Source organism: Rhodnius prolixus, unplaced genomic scaffold (assembly GCF_049639745.1).
Source record: "Rhodnius prolixus isolate KJV_2025 unplaced genomic scaffold, Rpr scaffold_1, whole genome shotgun sequence".
Taxonomy (NCBI): Eukaryota; Metazoa; Arthropoda; class Insecta; order Hemiptera; family Reduviidae; genus Rhodnius; species Rhodnius prolixus.
Genome location: NW_027411581.1, coordinates 6,848,932 through 6,866,369, shown reverse-complemented (window position 1 = coordinate 6,866,369; position 17,438 = coordinate 6,848,932). Strand labels below are relative to the sequence as shown.

Genomic DNA, 17,438 nt, shown 5'->3' with positions numbered 1-17,438 from the left:
GTTTTTTATTTATCTTCTGTTCTGTTAATAAAGATTTAATAATTAATTTATACCGTTTGTTAAATATGTAGATGATCTATTGATTTTTCACAGTAAGCAACTACACATATGCATAAAAAGAAATAACATCCTATTACTTAAATAATCTTAAAAAAAATTATAATAATAAAATAATCATTCAATTAAGATAGTAAAAGACAATTACAGGACCGAAAGCAAACTAAATATTCACACACTTTTAAAGGAATGCAAAGAATAACATAATTGTAGTGTGTTGTATCTGTATTTGTTTCATTCATCACTGAATAAATGAGTTCATAAGTAAAACAATTTTATTATTTCTAGTAACAATTAAGTTCTTGTTCATCTATTTAGATTGTCGGTTTAGATCCTTGCATTTCATTTTCCTAAATATTTAACATTGTTTACATTCCAATAAACTTAACAGCTGGGCAAAGAAAAATTATTCTATCAAGAATGAGTTAAATTAATTCAAGGAACTGCCAAAACTTGTAAATAGTACAAGTTAGGTTAGAAAACAATACAGTTAATGCTTTTGTAAAAGTTTCAAATCAATTTTTTGTTTAAAATAATAAAAGTAATTCCAAATTTCATAGGATAATAGCACAATAAAACTGATATTTGCATTTTTAAGATATGTTGCTAAAAATAATTTACGATGATTATAACTATATGATGATAAAGAACTAACTTGCTGAACGTTTCCAGCTATATCAATTTTTAATAAGAAAACACATGTACTTGTAAGTTAAAAATTATATCAATACCTCATTTCATGTGATTCCCGGATTAATTATTTTCCAGTCTACTATAGATTAGGTAGTGAATAACGAAGTAATGGAAGTATGTTAAAAATATTAATTCTTGTCAGTGCTTTCGCAAATCTAATAACTTCTTATAAAAATCCAAAATTGTAAGTTAACAATTGAACTAATATTAAAAGTAATTCTAAATATTTAGTATGAGTTTTGAATTAATGATGTTACCCGGGGAATATTCAATGCTTGAATGTGCCTTCATTCTAAATGTGAATCGCACCTATTACAATCAAAGTTGTCAATTTAATTTGTATACGATTGACATCAGGTCAATAATATTGCCAATATTAAACGTTACTACCAAAAATATTTGTTATGTATTAAAAGGAACCTTATAATGCTCCACGGAATCTTAGTTAACCCTCCTATGTACACGAATAAACGAACTTTCAGGACCTCGGCATTTGTCTAAAACATTTAAAGTTTAAAAGCTTCAATTTAAAATGAAACACTTATTTAAATTTATTACTTTAAATTTTATTACTTTTTATTACTTTCGAATAATAGAATTACACAAAAGCAGAAATAATGCATAACTTTTGTTTATAACTAACTTTTATCACTAAATGTTTATTAAATTTAATCTAAGGAAAGGTTTTTCTTTAGTAGATTGTCGGACCTGCACAGTGGATATCCAAAAGAATATTCTGATTATAAAAAACTTCATTATTATTTGCAAAATGTACCAAGGAAAATGCATTACGTGGAAACTAGAAAATCATATGACCCGTCTAAGGCGGTGAGGCATAAACGACCAGATATATACTTTTTGAACAGAACTAAAAATTTGACATCTTCCACAAACCAACAGGCTGGATCGCAAAATGACTACAATTCTTCTATGTCAAGTATTTCTACGACAGATAATGGTCTAGGGACTACTACTGCTTGTTCAGAATTTACAACTGTTCATACAGAGACAACAACTCCCTGTCAAGAAACTACTACTGCTTATTCAGGAAGCTCGTGTTCAGAATCAACTCCTATTTCTTCTACAGAATGTTCAAGCACAAATCAACAAACGAGCACTGTTTCAACAAAAACCACTTGTCCAGAAACAAGTACAACTTGTACAGAAAGTACTACTACAATTGAGTCTGTATCTACTTCGACTACTCCATCCACGACTACAACTTCATCCACAACTCCATGTAATCCACCGAAGTCAACTGTACAAGTTGGAGATGAAAGGGAAAAGCAAGCATCTATTGAGAGCAATCAGACAATAAATGTAGGCAAGGTAACATGTCCAGTTTGCCATACACCTATATTAATTAATTTGGAAATTATTTGAAACATTCCCGTCCTACAGTATATTTTGTATTTTAATAAAGCTAAGTCCATTTGTATTGGAAATCACTTCTTTATATTTACATAAAGTTTAAGACGAGTATAGGCTGATTACATTACTGTAAAAGCCCATACCTTGGTAATCATGTCAGTTTCTTTAGTCCCATTATCTTTCTTTTAAATTAGTAAAGAGTGAAATCCATTTAAACCTAAATACACTATTCCCGTCTAGACAATTGGCATTTAAGGCCGCCTGAAAAAAAGAGAAATAGGCATTACTTTTTCTCCTTGAGGTATTAGAGTTATTTAAAGATTGTAGCCACCCATAAGAAACATATTATTGCAGCTCTGAAATTGCGATTGAATTATCTGTAACTGTGAAACACAAATCATTTTTTAAATTGTCCGACGGCTTTTAAATCAACTTCTTAACCTTTTAGAACTGCATCTTATACTTGCAATAGTTCGCTAAAAAAGAAAAGAAAAGAAAAACGAAAAAATCAGGGATTAACGACTTCCATGAGTTACCAGAATTCAACTCACCAGACAGACTTCTAGAACTACAAATATCAAATTCATCTCTATGCAAAATCACAGTTTACAGGAATGAAGGGCTATCTGAGTGGGCTCGGTCCACTGGAATGAATCCAATGGTGGAAAGATTTGATTCAAATCCCTATTTTTAAAAAGTGATTCCACCCAAAAAATTACATCAAATTAAAATGAAAATAACTAATACTGAAGTTACTAATATGTTACACTGATATACAATTTTTAACTGACTTGAGGCTATCATTTATAAGTCACTGACATATTCTTACTGGTAAAACCCAATCCACACCAGAATAAAAAATCTGGCAAGCTTAAAATACTGATGCTTGGAGGAGGCATAAGTTCCAAGATATTTTAGAACAATAATATTATTTTGTTTATTTCTTAACACTACTTGTAAAGCTTCATGTTAGGTAAAAAATGCATTGTATGTGAATTTGTACAATAGTTACCAATCTCAACATTTTCATTGGTTAAATCTCCTGGAATCAGTGGACCAATGATGGAGTATAATCCAGAACGATTTAAATCCTCTTGGGTTTGGGCTCAGTCCTTTTTTTTTCACGTACTCCAGGCCAATTGAAATGAACGCTATCAACTCCAGTTCCTCGGAGCGAGTCCATTGTCATGGTAACCAGGACTGATTCCATTCGCTAACAAATGCAGATTTATGTACGGGGAGTGCTCTGAGGATAGATGCTGTGGGATTCAAGGATACTTACGTGCTTTATTGTTTGATATTCATTGTCAGGTATGACAAAGATGGCTGTCCTTATAACCATCTAGATTTCTCTAAAATAAGATGTATGCTGAATACACAATAATATTAATTAGTAATTCAAACCACCTCCTGTTCTTGATACGGACGGGCTGCTCGACGCGCTATGACAGGTTGATGATGTTGGATCGGAGCAGCCTTGACTGACACAACTGAAACAAACTGCCAGATAAAACAGAAAGGAGATCGTATCTCACACATATGGCTGTGCGAAATTTTGAAAAGCTTAATGTATCATTAAAGGAAAACAGAGGCATAAAGAGTTGGAAGCATGAGATTAAAGAATTGGGGAAGATGAAGTAGGTACGTTTAAGTTAGTACCCATTGTGCAAGAAATGCCGAAGAACCGGCGCAAGACCCTCGAGATCCTAGTCTTCAAAAACGAATAACATGAGTGTCCTTTGTATTAAACACATTGCTCTTCAAAGGAGAAGAAATAATAATAAACTGGAAAAGAATAAATATATTTTCAAATATTTACAATTTACAACAAATAAAAAAATAAAAAATTTAAAATTAGGTAATCAATGTAAATAAATTAAATCAATAAATTTCTTTTCTTTTTTCTTTTTTTAACAGAAATTAATTTTAATTTCTGCAAAATGAACTTTAACTTCGGCTATTATGCGTTTTTTGGTTTTTTTCCTGATCTCCATATATAAATATTGAACAAAATCTGATGACGATGGATAAAAAAATACACAAAACTTCTCAGGAGTGAAATTAAAACAAAAAAATAAGCAAATATTATGAAGAATAAACCCTCAGGTTTATTAGTCATTGATCGGGCTAATGTAATAAAAAATTAGAGAGCCAAGCTTAAAATTCGTTGAATATTTGAACTATTTAAAACAAAACAAAAAATTAAGAGGCGTATAAACTGAATCTCTTGGAACACACAAAAAAAAACAAACAAACTAAGTTGATAACTGCAAGGTTAAATTGCAATTCTTTCTTTCCATACTTTTGTACTATGAACATAACTTAATTTTGAGTGGTCCTTTTATAATAATATCAACAATAATGATTTAACTTTGGTCTTCCAATCTAGATCTGTTCAATAAAGTTGAATATATCACTGAAGAGTGATAAAAATTACTAGATTCTTCTTGATTTGTGGATCATGATATGCTTTTTGCTTCCAAAGCTATCATTAAGCATTTCCACCAATAATCTCTTTTTACATAAGGCACAAAACAGTTACCATCCTGTCAATCAGGTTACCCATCAGTACGGTTTTGAAGATTCTGAAAACTTTAGAAGTTGTTCATTCTATTATGTGAACATAAAAAGGAGCTTTTAAAAGCCCTTCTTGTGCCAAGATTTGAAAAATAAAGTCATATTTCTAAATATCTTTTCTAATTAAATTTTAGAAAGAAAAAGTGAATGATTTTTGTGTGCTGTTTAAGAAGTATATTAAGAAGAAGTATAGAGATATCAAAAAGTCGATAAAAAGAGTTTTGTAAAAGTGCAAGTGAATATAATCCGATGTCTACTAATTCCCCAGCAGATTGTTTTAATTAAAACGAAATTCTAGTTTGAAAAGAATTATGGTCAAAAACTTTTTCTTTTTTTTTAAAAATACATCAATTTTTGCTTGAAGTATTTCAAAAATTCTATTCGTTTAATTAAAAAATTCAACAATTCTATTCAATTCTGCAATGATTCGTTTTTTTTTTAGAATAAATTCAAAGAAGCATGCTATATACGCTTCTTATTCTATTTAAAAATTTACCCTAACATGTCTGGGTCTGAGGTCTACTGTCATCACAGTTTTGGTTTTACATTTTGATGAGGATGTTTGAGAATTGGTGTCCAATCCAGGCCAACTCTACTCTCGGCGTGTTGTTGTAACTGAGGACGAAAATAATCAATTATAGGATGGTAACTGTAATTGATTCGTTTGGCCGGAACTGTATTGCCCGGTGTAGTGGGTAAAATTGGAGTCGGAGAGATTTTATGCACAGACGCAGAATCAGAATGGAGGCTGTCTATTGGCAAAGCGGGATGTCGTTGATTCGGTGTGACTGATACAGGAAGCTTGCCGCCATGTTTAACTCTGTACCTTTAAAGATGAAATATAAAATAAATTATTAAATTATAAAATCAAGTTTTACTACTCATGATTTGAAAAATAAGCTTGCCTATCAACAGTGTTGTTTCTGGTGTACCTCCTGAGGGTGTTATCAAACGGAGGATATCTGTAATCTTCAAGATTTCCTTCGCCTTCCAACGGCAACGGCGGTCCTTTGTGCAGTATTGTACCAGGCCTACGAGCAGTCTCTCTTTTTGGCGGCACAAAAGGTCTAACTCTTATACCCTAGCAAAAACAAGAATTAAATACTAATTAATCGTTGTGTTCATTGTGATTGTTGTGCTTTATTCTTAATGGTTTTTGGATTTAAAACCATTTTCTTGGATTGTTACAATAGTTATTATACAAAGAGACAGCTTAAGTTTTTCTGTTGCAAATGTAAATTCAGCTCGTGCAATGGAAGGTAAAGAATCCTTCCACTATGTTGGGTGTTTTTCACAAATTAAAAAAAAAACTTTTGTTAAAATAATAAAGGATAATTAACTGAGATGGTTAAAAATAACAACCCACAAAACTGGAGCCAAACTTGATGACAGGATGAACAAAAATAGTGCAAATCGTGCGACTATCACCTAACAACGTTATATACGTATTTTCGAAAACTAAATCCAATCAATAACAAAAAAAAAATACGTGAACATGTAAGTATTTAAATACGTGAAAAATAACCTTTGGAGGTGATTGAGACGGGGTAAGCGAGAGCGGTGGCAATCTAACTGAGGAAGTCTCTTCATTGCCCACTAGATTCGTGTCTGGGTGGTCTACAATGTTAGACAATGTTGTAGCTTCAAGAGTTTGCAAATGGAAAGGTATACCTCCATAGCCAAGCACTCTACACGAACAACATGTAGGAACCTGCAAACATATAATTTAAATATAAATTGGTGAAATTTCAAATTAAGTATTTAGGAAAATCTTAAAAGGTAACTTCAATTCTACTCGCTTTAATTAACCTTTCACCTTCCAAAACACCACAACTCACTTTATGAAGTACTCCAAAGGTGTAATAGATGGGCTACTTCTGTTTTTGGACAAGACAGATGACCTTCCTAGAAAGTGTGCAATGCTTCATATCTTGATGCATCCTCATGATACGACATAATTCAATGTTGGCAACATTGTAAGTTACTTTCAAGAAAGCCTAGAGATAAATAATGCAGGCTGATGGTGGCTTACTAATTAAGGTTTTTTTGCTGAATGAAAAGAAAACTAGAAACTGACGTTTAGTCTTATTAGGCCACAAATTAAGCGTAGAATTTGACTTACTAGGAAAATGTTTGTAAAGACTTATTGACGACATTCAAAAATCATTAATAAAGTGTTGTACTTAATTCTTAGAATGAATGCATGTATGAGAATAGAGACCTTGAAATAGTTTTATGTCATTCTTTGCTCCAAAGATCTTTCGAATTCAAAAGATGTGCTGGATTAAATGCTTAAGTGCAGAACAAAAGTAAACTGCAATTTTTGAAAAGCTACTGATAATGACAATGGCAAACATGAAAATTTTTGAAAGCTGCTTTCGTGTTCGAAAGCAAACTGAGATGGTATAAAAAGGTAATACTGCGGAAACTTGAATCGTTCCTCATCCATCGTTTCCAGTAAGAGATGAAAAATCGTTTTGTTATAGGCTCTGAACAAAAATTTAATATGTTAATTGAAAATGTCAGAAAAGACGGAGCGTTTTCTCCTTTACAGGACACTTATGGAGGACCTAGTTGATTGTAGTTCTCATTTTGGCCACACAGCCAACGCCAAACTAAACTTCATCTTAATTTTTTTTAAAAATAACGTGTACTATTGGAGTTTCATACTTAACTATCCTTAAAAAACAAAGGGTCGTTACTAAAGTGCTAAACAGAACTATCTAGATTTCCTACTTACTTTAAAGACATCCATAGTTAAACCAGAAGTCTCGTCCCAAGTAAGTAGACGATGGTAGTTGTACACCTGTACACACTGGGAATCCACACCTTCTGCCAAAAATGTGCACGGGCTTTCTGGTTTTCTAGAAAAGTGCCATACATTACAATTAACCATGGAGTTGTCAGAAATAAATACTGGTAGAAACGTGAAGAGTAATTTAAAATTACTGAGGAAAGCTCGGAAAATTATCTTATTGTTTGTTTCTCCTTATAAAGCTCAATAATAGTAATGAAATTTATTTTTAGGGCAAAAACTTATTATGAGCGGCAAAAAAAGAAAGTCAGTTCGAAGAGCCCTTTATCTTATGTGTATACACAGAAATATATCGTACATACACAATACACCTAGTTACATTCGAAAGCCTTACGTGCACAGTTCCAGTCTAAGAGTTTGTGTATAATCGCCAGTGTTGACTATGTACTTCCACTGGCCACTTGTAGCCCTGGCTTTCTTTGGTCTAGCAAACTCTACTGTAGACGCACACATATGCTTCTTCATTGTGGACGCACCAACCTCTCCTTGACGTCTGTTAAGAATATGAAATATTTATCTACATGTTCTACAAGTATAGACTTCTTTCTTACTCATTCCAAATACTACTGTCTATTACCTTTCCAAGAATTTGGGTTCATTTTCGGCTTCCACGAGTTGAGTTGGTTCCATCAATAGAGCTTTAAAAGCTTCTGGTTTATCTGCTTTCTTTATTGTGTTAATTACAGCTTCCCTACAAAATAAAGGTAAGTTATCGATTTAATAGACTATCTTAAAACAGCAATTAATTCATGTAAAAAAATTACAGTCACGGGCATGTATAAATGACATCATGTTTGACAATATTCAATTGATTTTACTTTAAAGCAGCATCACAAAACCAATCGAAAGGAGGCGCCTAAAACTTTTCAAACGTTAAGCTGATAATTTTGCAGAAGTCGTATCTATTCGCTGGATGTCCCAGTTTCTCCTTTATTTACTTTGGTCTAGTTCTGGGACTAGTTTTTAGAATCATGTTTCTAGTCTGAGATATTACATATCAAAATCTGGGTCTATTTGTGCAGCAGCCTCTTGTGTGGTCTTTGGACACTGGGAGATTTCATAATCGGATCTTCTGAGGAACGCTAATGGATGTTCCAAGGGACACCTACGGCCTAAAGAACTTCTAGTGAAATCCCAGGGGAGCGGGAAGCCAGTCATTTAGAATAACTCATCCTGGTATCAGACATCTCTTTCCAATACTTTTCCCCAGCGAGCACATATCCCTCTTTAAATCTAATTACTAACCAGATTCAATAGGAAAACTCCTATTTTCTCTTAATTAATAAAAAAAATATTAATCAAATTAAATATAGAGATACTTACTCTGGATAGTCGTTTAACTCTAGACAAAGTTCATTGGCAATCAGAGTGTTACCGAATAAAATTCGGAAACAAAAATTGGTAACCATTTTAATTTCAAATAATTTTAAATAATTGGATTTAATGACAAGTGCATGCCAAGAATACATTTATGTGTACGTATTGATATGTACAATAGAGTATAATAAAGTAAAGTTGGACTTAGGTTTGTCGGCGAAGATGTAAACACAGCGGCGCGTGGGGGGGTGCGCGGAGCTCGCGAGAGAGATAGTGTGAGTGAAGTAGCGCTTGAGAGAAGTGGTGCACTGGATTCCCTTTTTATCGGCTTGCCGGATGTGATTTTCTAATTTTTTTCGTATTAGGAAAATTGGGAAAATTCCGTAAAGTGAGTGCGTTACTAGTGGCATAGGACAGCCCTCTGGTAAGGTTTCCCATCGAGGGGATTACGCTCTACGGAAGAAACAACGGAAAGGGAAGAAGGAAAAGCACAGGAAAATCTTCATGTGGGATCCCGAAGAAAGAAGACGGCGCTTCGGAACACTGTAAATAGTCCTTTACTCTATTAAAGAAAAAAAGCCAGGCTTGGGGTGAGTTTTCTGTTATTTTGAACATTTAAATAAGATAATTTCCCGTGTAGGAGAAGGGTTCTTACAGGCTATTTATAGTTACAGAATTTTATTTCTTTTGTTTTATTCTGTATCATTTTTCCTAGTTTGATTTATTGTGTTGTTGTATATAATTTTTTTTATATTAGGCTTTTCTTTGAGAAAAGTAGTTTCTTTTATTATTTGTAATTTCTTTTCATTTTAATTGGTTTAAAAGTTTCAGGAAGCTTCCGGTTGTGTTTTTTTCCTTAAGAAAGGTTTTTTTTTCCAATGATAAATAACAGTTTTCATGTAAATACGTTTTTTTTGTAAATATGCTTTTTTTTATTTAGGGAGTAAGATTGTTGTGTCCAGATAGATTATTAAATACCTAGTTACGTAATTAACGTAACGTTCGAACTGAACCAGTAAACAGAGCTGCATTTGTCATTATTTTTGTTTTTTTATGCTTAATAGTTTTTTTTGTTATTATACGTATTACTTACTCCCACTTGCCTTTTTGTTTGTTTTTTTTTACCTTCGTCCCCTTACCCCGTGGATTTCGCCGTTTGCTGCGGAAGTCTATTTTTAAACGGCGTGGCGCCCAAGCACCACATATACACCTATATATTTTCTTTTTTTTTGTTGATCTTATTTTACTTTTCTTGGTTTATATTTTTTTTGTGTGTGTCTACACCTCGGCCCACCCCCGTCTCCACGGAAGCTACGCCGGGGCAACGGAGTGTAGGGTAACATATTTTCTGGCGCCCAACGTGGGGCATAATAGAAATAATTTTTTTCTAAAATCTATTTTACGTTTTAATTATTTTTAAAATAATTTCATTTTAAGAAATAGGTCCAAATAATTGTCTCGCCTAAATTCTTTTTAATTTTCCCGACTTTGGAAGTTATTTATTTTTATTGTCAATCTAATTTTGTTCGTGTAACCTGACTTAGTTTAACAAATAATTTTGATTTTTGTTTTGAAGTTTTGTTTATTTACTTTTGCCTGTTTTTTTTTTTAACATACTCAATTTATTTACTCAAGTATACGGTATTAAACTATATTTTACTTATATTGATATAGTGGTGCCATTCTTAAATATTTTATTTAATTCCTAATTTTCATTGGTCCTTTTCTTTTTTAAATTTATTTTAATGGATCCTTACAGATTATTAAAGGACGAGTTGGCCTATGAGCTAACCATTAGGGCTATTTCCGGTGAGGGTACAGTCCCCGATTTAAGAAAACGTTTAGTTAAGGCTCTGCAATCTAAGGTACTGCCTATCGGAAGACTGTTTTCTAGTCTACCTGCAAAACAGGAATTTGCACTATGCTGTCGGAAAGTTGAGGCTCTTAGGGAACAAACGGAAGTTATTGCGGAAGATGATCCCAACGAACTTAAGCGACTCAATACTCGACTTCTTCATGTTAAGCTCCGTTTAGAAAGGATCACCGAGCTCGAAGGTGATGAATTACAGGAACAGGAAGCTATGAAGGAGGAAGTAGGCCGGCTTTTGAGAGATATTAAAGAACTTCACGTAAAGTCTGAAGGGCAAATCCCACAGATGCCATCCGTTTCAAAGGTAGGAACATTAACCACCTCTGCAATTTCCACGGAAGTAGATGCCAGTTATCATCCAACTCAACCACAGATCACGCGTGAGCCCAGCGGCGGGAGAGACTTAAAGCTCGACCGATGGGGCCTTAAATACACTGCCGATGACCACGAATTGTCACTATGCTCTTTTCTGGCAATGGTCGAAGATCGAAGAACAGCCAAGGGAATTTCTAAACATGAACTTTTCCGTTCGGCCAGCGAGTTGTTAGGAGGCACCGCACTTGTCTGGTATAGGTCAAAGCGGGACACAATAAGTAGCTGGGATGAACTCATAGCTAGGATGAGGCAAACCTTCTTGGATCCAGACTACGATTATCAGTTGATGGAGGAAATTCGCAAGCGTACCCAAGGACCTCAGGAAAGCATAGCGATCTACATTGCGAGGATGCAAGCGTTGTTCGCCCGACTTTCCAGGCCTCTCACTGAGGAGGAAAAATTCGAAATCATCAAGCGCAATGTAAAAAGAGAATATCGCGCGCTGCTTCCTTTGACATCTTCAAGTAATATTGAAGAATTGGAGACGGTGTTGAGAAATCTGGAAGTTGGAGCTACCATGGCCTCTCGCTATGAGGAGCCACCTCTTAAGGGATCCTTGGAGCCTGACCTTGCCTATCGCAGACCACCAGGGAAAAGCGTAAAGGCGAATCCGATAGTTACACCCATCACCTCCCCCACACCATCAGCGGAGCAGAAGAATTCAAGAACTACATTGAGATGTTGGACTTGTCATCAGATCGGCCATGTATCTAGGCTGTGTCCACAAAGAAACCGAGTCGAAGCAAGCTGCCCACACTGCAAGAAGTCGGGAAACGCCAAGGCCGACCGAGCATAAGTGGACTGAGCTCGAGTCGTGCGCCAAAGATGTCCACCACAGATCCGGAGTGGCGTGAATGGGTTTCAGTGGTGACAAATTTTATGCAAGGCAAAACTGCGAGACCACTACTTCAGATGGCAGAAAAGCAAGATGGAAGGCCGCATTTGCGAATTTTCATCTTCGGGTTAGGGTTTACAGCCTTGTTAGACTCAGGAGCCACACGTTCGCTTATTGGAGGAGCAGGTTGGAGAAAGTTAAAGAATTTGGGACTACCTTTGAAAAAAGAAGGTTCACTAAAAGTCACGACAGCAGACGGAAATCGCTGCGAGGTTCTTGGTTCGGTGGAAATCCCTGTGGAATTATCTGGAAAGATAAAGATAATTGAATTCCTCATAGTCCCTGCGTTGGTGAATTCAGTAATCTTAGGAGTGGATTTCTGGGAATCTATGAGTATTGTTCCAGACTTGAAAAATAGGAAGTGGACCTTTAGTGAAACTGTTAATGAGGATGTCCAGGTTTCTGCGGCCTTGGTAGAAAGAGCGAATTTGACGCTAGAACAAGAGAAAGATCTCCATGATTTCATGCAAGGTTGGCGAACAATATCAACTAAGTCAGATGGCACTGATCTCGTACAGCACACAATCGATACTGGTGACAACAAGCCCATAAAACAAAGGTATTACCCAGTATCTCCTGTAATCCAGGCCATAATCAACGAGGAGTTGGACAAGATGTTGGAAGCCGGGATAGTTGAACGATCTTCTAGTCCGTGGTCCTCGCCGGTTGTTATTGTGAAGAAACCGAATGGCGAGCACAGGTTTTGCGTCGATTTCCGAAAGCTTAATGCTGTCACAAAGAAAGACGCGTACCCGTTGCCATATGTGTCTCACATATTAGATAAGTTGAGAGAGGCGAGGTACCTATCATCGTTGGATTTGAAGTCAGCGTATTGGCAGGTGAAGGTGGAAAAAGAAGACCGAGAAAAGACTAATGGATGTTCCAAGGGACACCTACGGCCTAAAGAACTTCTAGTGAAATCCCAGGGGAGCGGGAAGCCAGTCATTTAGAATAACTCATCCTGGTATCAGACATCTCTTTCCAATACTTTTCCCCAGCGAGCACATATCCCTCTTTAAATCTAATTACTAACCAGATTCAATAGGAAAACTCCTATTTTCTCTTAATTAATAAAAAAAATATTAATCAAATTAAATATAGAGATACTTACTCTGGATAGTCGTTTAACTCTAGACAAAGTTCATTGGCAATCAGAGTGCAAGTTCTTGTTCCAGTCACCGGTACATTCCTCATCGGCACCGGTGGTCGTCCCGGTCTTCTCTTAGGATTGCTTACTTTGTCTGTAAAAAAAATTATACAAAAATGGAAATTACTGGAACACCAAAATGACGGTTATTATCAAAAACCTGAAATCTTCAAGCGGATAATCTTAACTGATAATGTAATAATTACTCTCTTCCCAATAGCCTTGAAGGATGAACCCTATGCTCAGCCCTTATATTATCCAATGTTTTAATTTAACCATCTAATAACTTTATATTTATTAATTCAAAAAACCAATCTCAACATTAATTTTAACCTACCTACATTACCATTCACATTTCTTCTGTTGATTCCATTGAGTGTGGGCGGAGGTCTTCGAATGTTCGGACCAGTTGCAGTTCTTATCCTATGCCCTCCTTGATACAACTGAAATCAATAATAAGTCCTAATTATAAACCTGCACCAATTATTCGTATTAAGTTAGTTGGAATTTCTATTACTTTACTACTAATCTAAGCATCCACGAGTAACCTTTTGATCTAATTTGGTCACGCCTACTTTCCATCATTACCCTTAATAGAACGGTCTAGTGATGCATGTCGGCAATAAATCAGACAGGCGCAGGATGCCACTCAATGTAACCAGGAATAGCAATCTACTTCTTCTGCAGAGATTGGCGACATAAAGCCATGACACTTACATTCCAGTCAGCTTTGAATTAATGTTGAAAGCCTCAATTGTTTATTTTTTTTAAATCTAAAATAACGACTTTCCTACCAAAAAGGCCTAAAGGTTCATTATTATTATTAATGGAATACGATTCTGGAAGAACTTGATTCTCTTTTATAAAATCACAGTCGTACTCAGCGGCATTTGACAATCATTTGTTACGGTCCACTTTGAACACTTAGCAAGAGAAAATTTAAAACCAAAAGAATGGAAACAGTGAGGAATTCTTCCAGCGAAAGGGGTGCCTAGCAACATCTAACTCACATTGAACTCTAATTTAGAATACACGTAATAAAGTCAAAAAAAAAAAAAAAAAATGAAACATGAAATTAAAGTCATAAGAAGTCAGGCTTACCACAATGTCTTTGCCTTCCTTTAACTCTCCGTTACTCGTAATATATTTTCCTACTTTTTGAAGACTGTAGTAACTCTGGAAGATTTTCTTCACGATTATTCCTCTTTATTAGTTAAATATTGCAATGAATCTCGTGTGTTTCTTGGAGAGGTCATTTGTTAATAATTTTACATGGCAAAGATATAGCAAAGATGGAAAAAGAAAAGATTACAAAGGCACGATTTCGATATTACTTCTTTCTAGCCATATTTCACTTGAAAAGCCCCATTATTGTACCTATATAGGAACTTACCATGTTCCAACAAAGAAAAGTAGAATCTTTTTCCTTCATTTCGAGTTGTCACTATCGTTAAAACCTTAGGGAACTCTAAAAAATCTAAATCTAGCTTGCGTCTTTGTAAACTCAACTTACAATTACCGTTTACTTTACCCTGGACTCTAGGGTAATGTAGTTCTAGGGCCTAGAGCTTCTCAATGACAAGCAATTAAGTATTTAGAGCACTATGAACGCTTTAATATCTATTTAAACTGGGAAATTTGCATGTAATGCCACCTTATATAATAGTGTTGCCGATATATACGCCACGTGTTGCCAGTTAATCGCTGATAATATTTTCTTTTTAACAAGTTCAATTTGTTGAAGGTAATTGACCAAAGTTATGAATGAAAAACTTCATAATTTGTAATTAGAAATTGAGTAGAATACAAAATAAAAGTTATTTGTAACCGTGACCCTATTAACCTCCTTCCTACATCGATAATCGAAATGGTTCAGCAGCTCTTGATTCATCAGATTTGTCCAGAGAGAGCGTATTGGATGATAAAGAAGGTTCAAGTGAATCTAATTTACGAGAGAGGTCCAAGATTTTAGAGTAGACTGGAACGAATGCGTCGTAATGATCAAAATATTTGATTACCTTTAAACCTCATTTTTAAAATTATTTAAGAAAGTATAGCAGTAAACTGATGAAAATTACAATGGAAAAATCTGTTTTTTTAAGGAAAACTTTTGAATAATTAATAAAATCAATGAGCTGGAAAAATGTTGAAAATTGGACTATTTTAAAACAAAAACAATTTGGATATAAATTCTGGCCATCATTGATTTGGCTACAGATGGTTACATTGCCTAAAAAGCTTTACTTAGTACAATTATAAGCTTAATTAGCCCGCCATTATAAACGGTAATAAGCTTTAACATCCATCAATAAGCTTAAATAAGCGCAAAACAAAATTTCTAATTTTTGAATTGAATCTAATTCCAAAATAAGAAAGAGTATCTACTGAAATAATAGGAACAATACTTATTTTGGGTAAAATGTCTATCCTCATTTATTTAAACGCATAAGTTTAAACAAAAAAATTGTAATTTCGTTATCATTTTATGACAAGCGAGGTTTAAAACACTTACTTCTGAAATAAATCCATGAGAACTTCGTCCTTGAGGCTGTTCTCTAGCCAGAGTCCGGAACATGTTTGCAATGTCCATGCTGATTGGCAGCATGAGTTGAGAGGTTACATTTTCTGATTTGTTCAATGGTGCGGAATGATCACTTGGACCTGAAACATTAAAAAGTTTTCTTTTTGGAAATTAAGTCCAAAAGACCTCAAACATTTATGGGGACGGATTTATATAGAAAGTATCCTTTTAAGGACTCTTAAGGTAAGCAGGCACCTTTTCAAGGCTGTTACATCCATTACCTATGTAATTAGGTATAAATTCCGTAGGTTACTTCAATTACACTTGCTTCCAATATATCATGTACAGCATGTAGTAAATAAGTATAGTCAGCAGTTCTACCCACCTCAGACCGGTCTACGTGAAGAAAGTGCTTTCTAACTTCAGTTAATGTATTCTCTGGAGTTAGACCTACATTAGTATGCTGTCCCACTTATCGGCATTCAGATAATCTTTCAACGTATTTAATTCCGATAATTTTTTTCAAAATAAAGTACGATGACTTTCACTTTTTCCCCAAACTAAATTAGAATGTTTACTAAATGTTAGTTACCTTAATTTAGTTTAACTGCAGTGGAAGAGTGCTCTCCGTGATTTCATTTTTTCATTCTACTTTCATAAGAAAGGTAAATACCCCTGGCCAACTACCAACGGAATTTCGAGGAGTTGTGCCATTTACCTTGGATCAGCGGCTTTTAGGATTCCAGAATGTCATGAGACGCCAGCACTAAGTATCCTACTACACTAGAGCAAAAGCTTCCACCATCATAGAGTAAACAGCATAAAAAGAAAAGATACATCAGGCAGGTTTTCTGCACCAGCCAGTTTAATATAGTCCAATGCTGTAGCGATAGCCCTAAAACCTCCAAATCTATTAAAACTTAATAGCCAAACATCTGTCGGTCTTGAAATTTAGAATTCCCTAAAACATCAGAAACCTCTCAGATAATGAATGAAAGTCTACAAACTTATTAAAAATAGTGAGCACTGTATCCGATATAGTCGATCAAAAAATGGATAGACTTATTGTAATAAAACTTAGAATACTATTTAAAATAGAAGTATAACATATTTTAATCCATTTTCAAGAAAATTGCAGAAACTGAGTAAAACTCGCCTTTCAAAGTCATTGGCCTTGGCAAAAATCTGAAATCAAATTCGATACGAGCTTTTTATGAGGTTATCGTATGCAAAAAAACCATTCGATTACTAGAACCTTTTTCTCTGATTTAGTCGACTTCAGAACTTTATTTCCCTCCCTAAAATTAATTTTAAAAATTTGACACATTGAAAATACAATTTACTCTTCTTTTTTTTTATCAGTCCGAGAAAGTAATAAACATTATAAAGACCAAGTAAGGCAGGTGTCTTAATAATTAACCATTCTACGAAGGTATAAAACATTGTTGCGCTTTCAATGCATCTGAAGCATTACCATTACTTTTATAATAATAATTGAATACATCTCAACACATCTTAGAAAATTATAACATTGCCTTCTCAGTAAAATAAGATTTAACTGAGAAAGAGATATTATTACTTTCAATAATAAAACATATTTAAAACAAGAACAACCGTGCAATCTGTTCTAAACTAATATCATTTACCCTAGTAAACAGAATTTTTGTAATAAAGGAACAATTAATTAGCTTCAAGTAAGGGAATAAAGGAAAAAAAATGAATCGACTATCAATTACATTATTGGAGCTCCAAGGCTCCAAGATGGGGTTATCCCTAACTGGAAGGCCCTTCTTCTACCAG

General features: G+C 34.5%; 2 protein-coding genes across 12 annotated transcripts in view; one reads left to right on the top strand and one right to left on the bottom strand.

Annotated features, from left to right (window-relative positions):
• Positions 1–481: 481 nt before the first annotated feature.
• Positions 482–3,953, top strand: LOC141453392 (uncharacterized). 7 transcript variants are annotated; one of them, XM_074126589.1, is made up of 3 exons: positions 773–934; positions 1,446–2,079; positions 3,573–3,953. In XM_074126589.1, the coding sequence occupies exons 1-3, from the start codon at positions 867–869 to the stop codon at positions 3,600–3,602; spliced, it is 732 nt and encodes a 243-aa protein (XP_073982690.1). In that variant the 5' UTR covers positions 773–866; the 3' UTR covers positions 3,603–3,953. The 7 variants fall into 7 exon arrangements, with proteins under 7 accessions (XP_073982723.1, XP_073982714.1, XP_073982690.1 ...); XM_074126598.1 differs by lacking the exon at positions 3,573–3,953 and adding an exon at positions 2,570–3,249; XM_074126603.1 differs by lacking the exon at positions 3,573–3,953 and adding an exon at positions 3,256–3,566 and having other exon boundaries at positions 774–934.
• Positions 3,905–17,438, bottom strand: part of NT1 (Neurotrophin 1) — a 42,433-nt gene continuing 28,899 nt past the window's right edge. For all 5 annotated transcript variants that reach the window (XM_074126474.1, XM_074126467.1, XM_074126495.1 and 2 more), the window contains 9 exons: positions 15,630–15,778; positions 13,455–13,560; positions 13,082–13,211; positions 8,091–8,204; positions 7,848–8,006; positions 7,439–7,562; positions 6,224–6,409; positions 5,604–5,779; positions 3,905–5,524 (listed from right to left, as the gene is read on the bottom strand). In XM_074126474.1, coding sequence (XP_073982575.1) covers positions 5,227–5,524; positions 5,604–5,779; positions 6,224–6,409; positions 7,439–7,562; positions 7,848–8,006; positions 8,091–8,204; positions 13,082–13,211; positions 13,455–13,560; positions 15,630–15,778 — 1,442 coding nt within the window. In that variant the 3' untranslated portion in view covers positions 3,905–5,226. The remainder of the gene's footprint in view (positions 5,525–5,603; positions 5,780–6,223; positions 6,410–7,438; positions 7,563–7,847; positions 8,007–8,090; positions 8,205–13,081; positions 13,212–13,454; positions 13,561–15,629; positions 15,779–17,438) is intronic.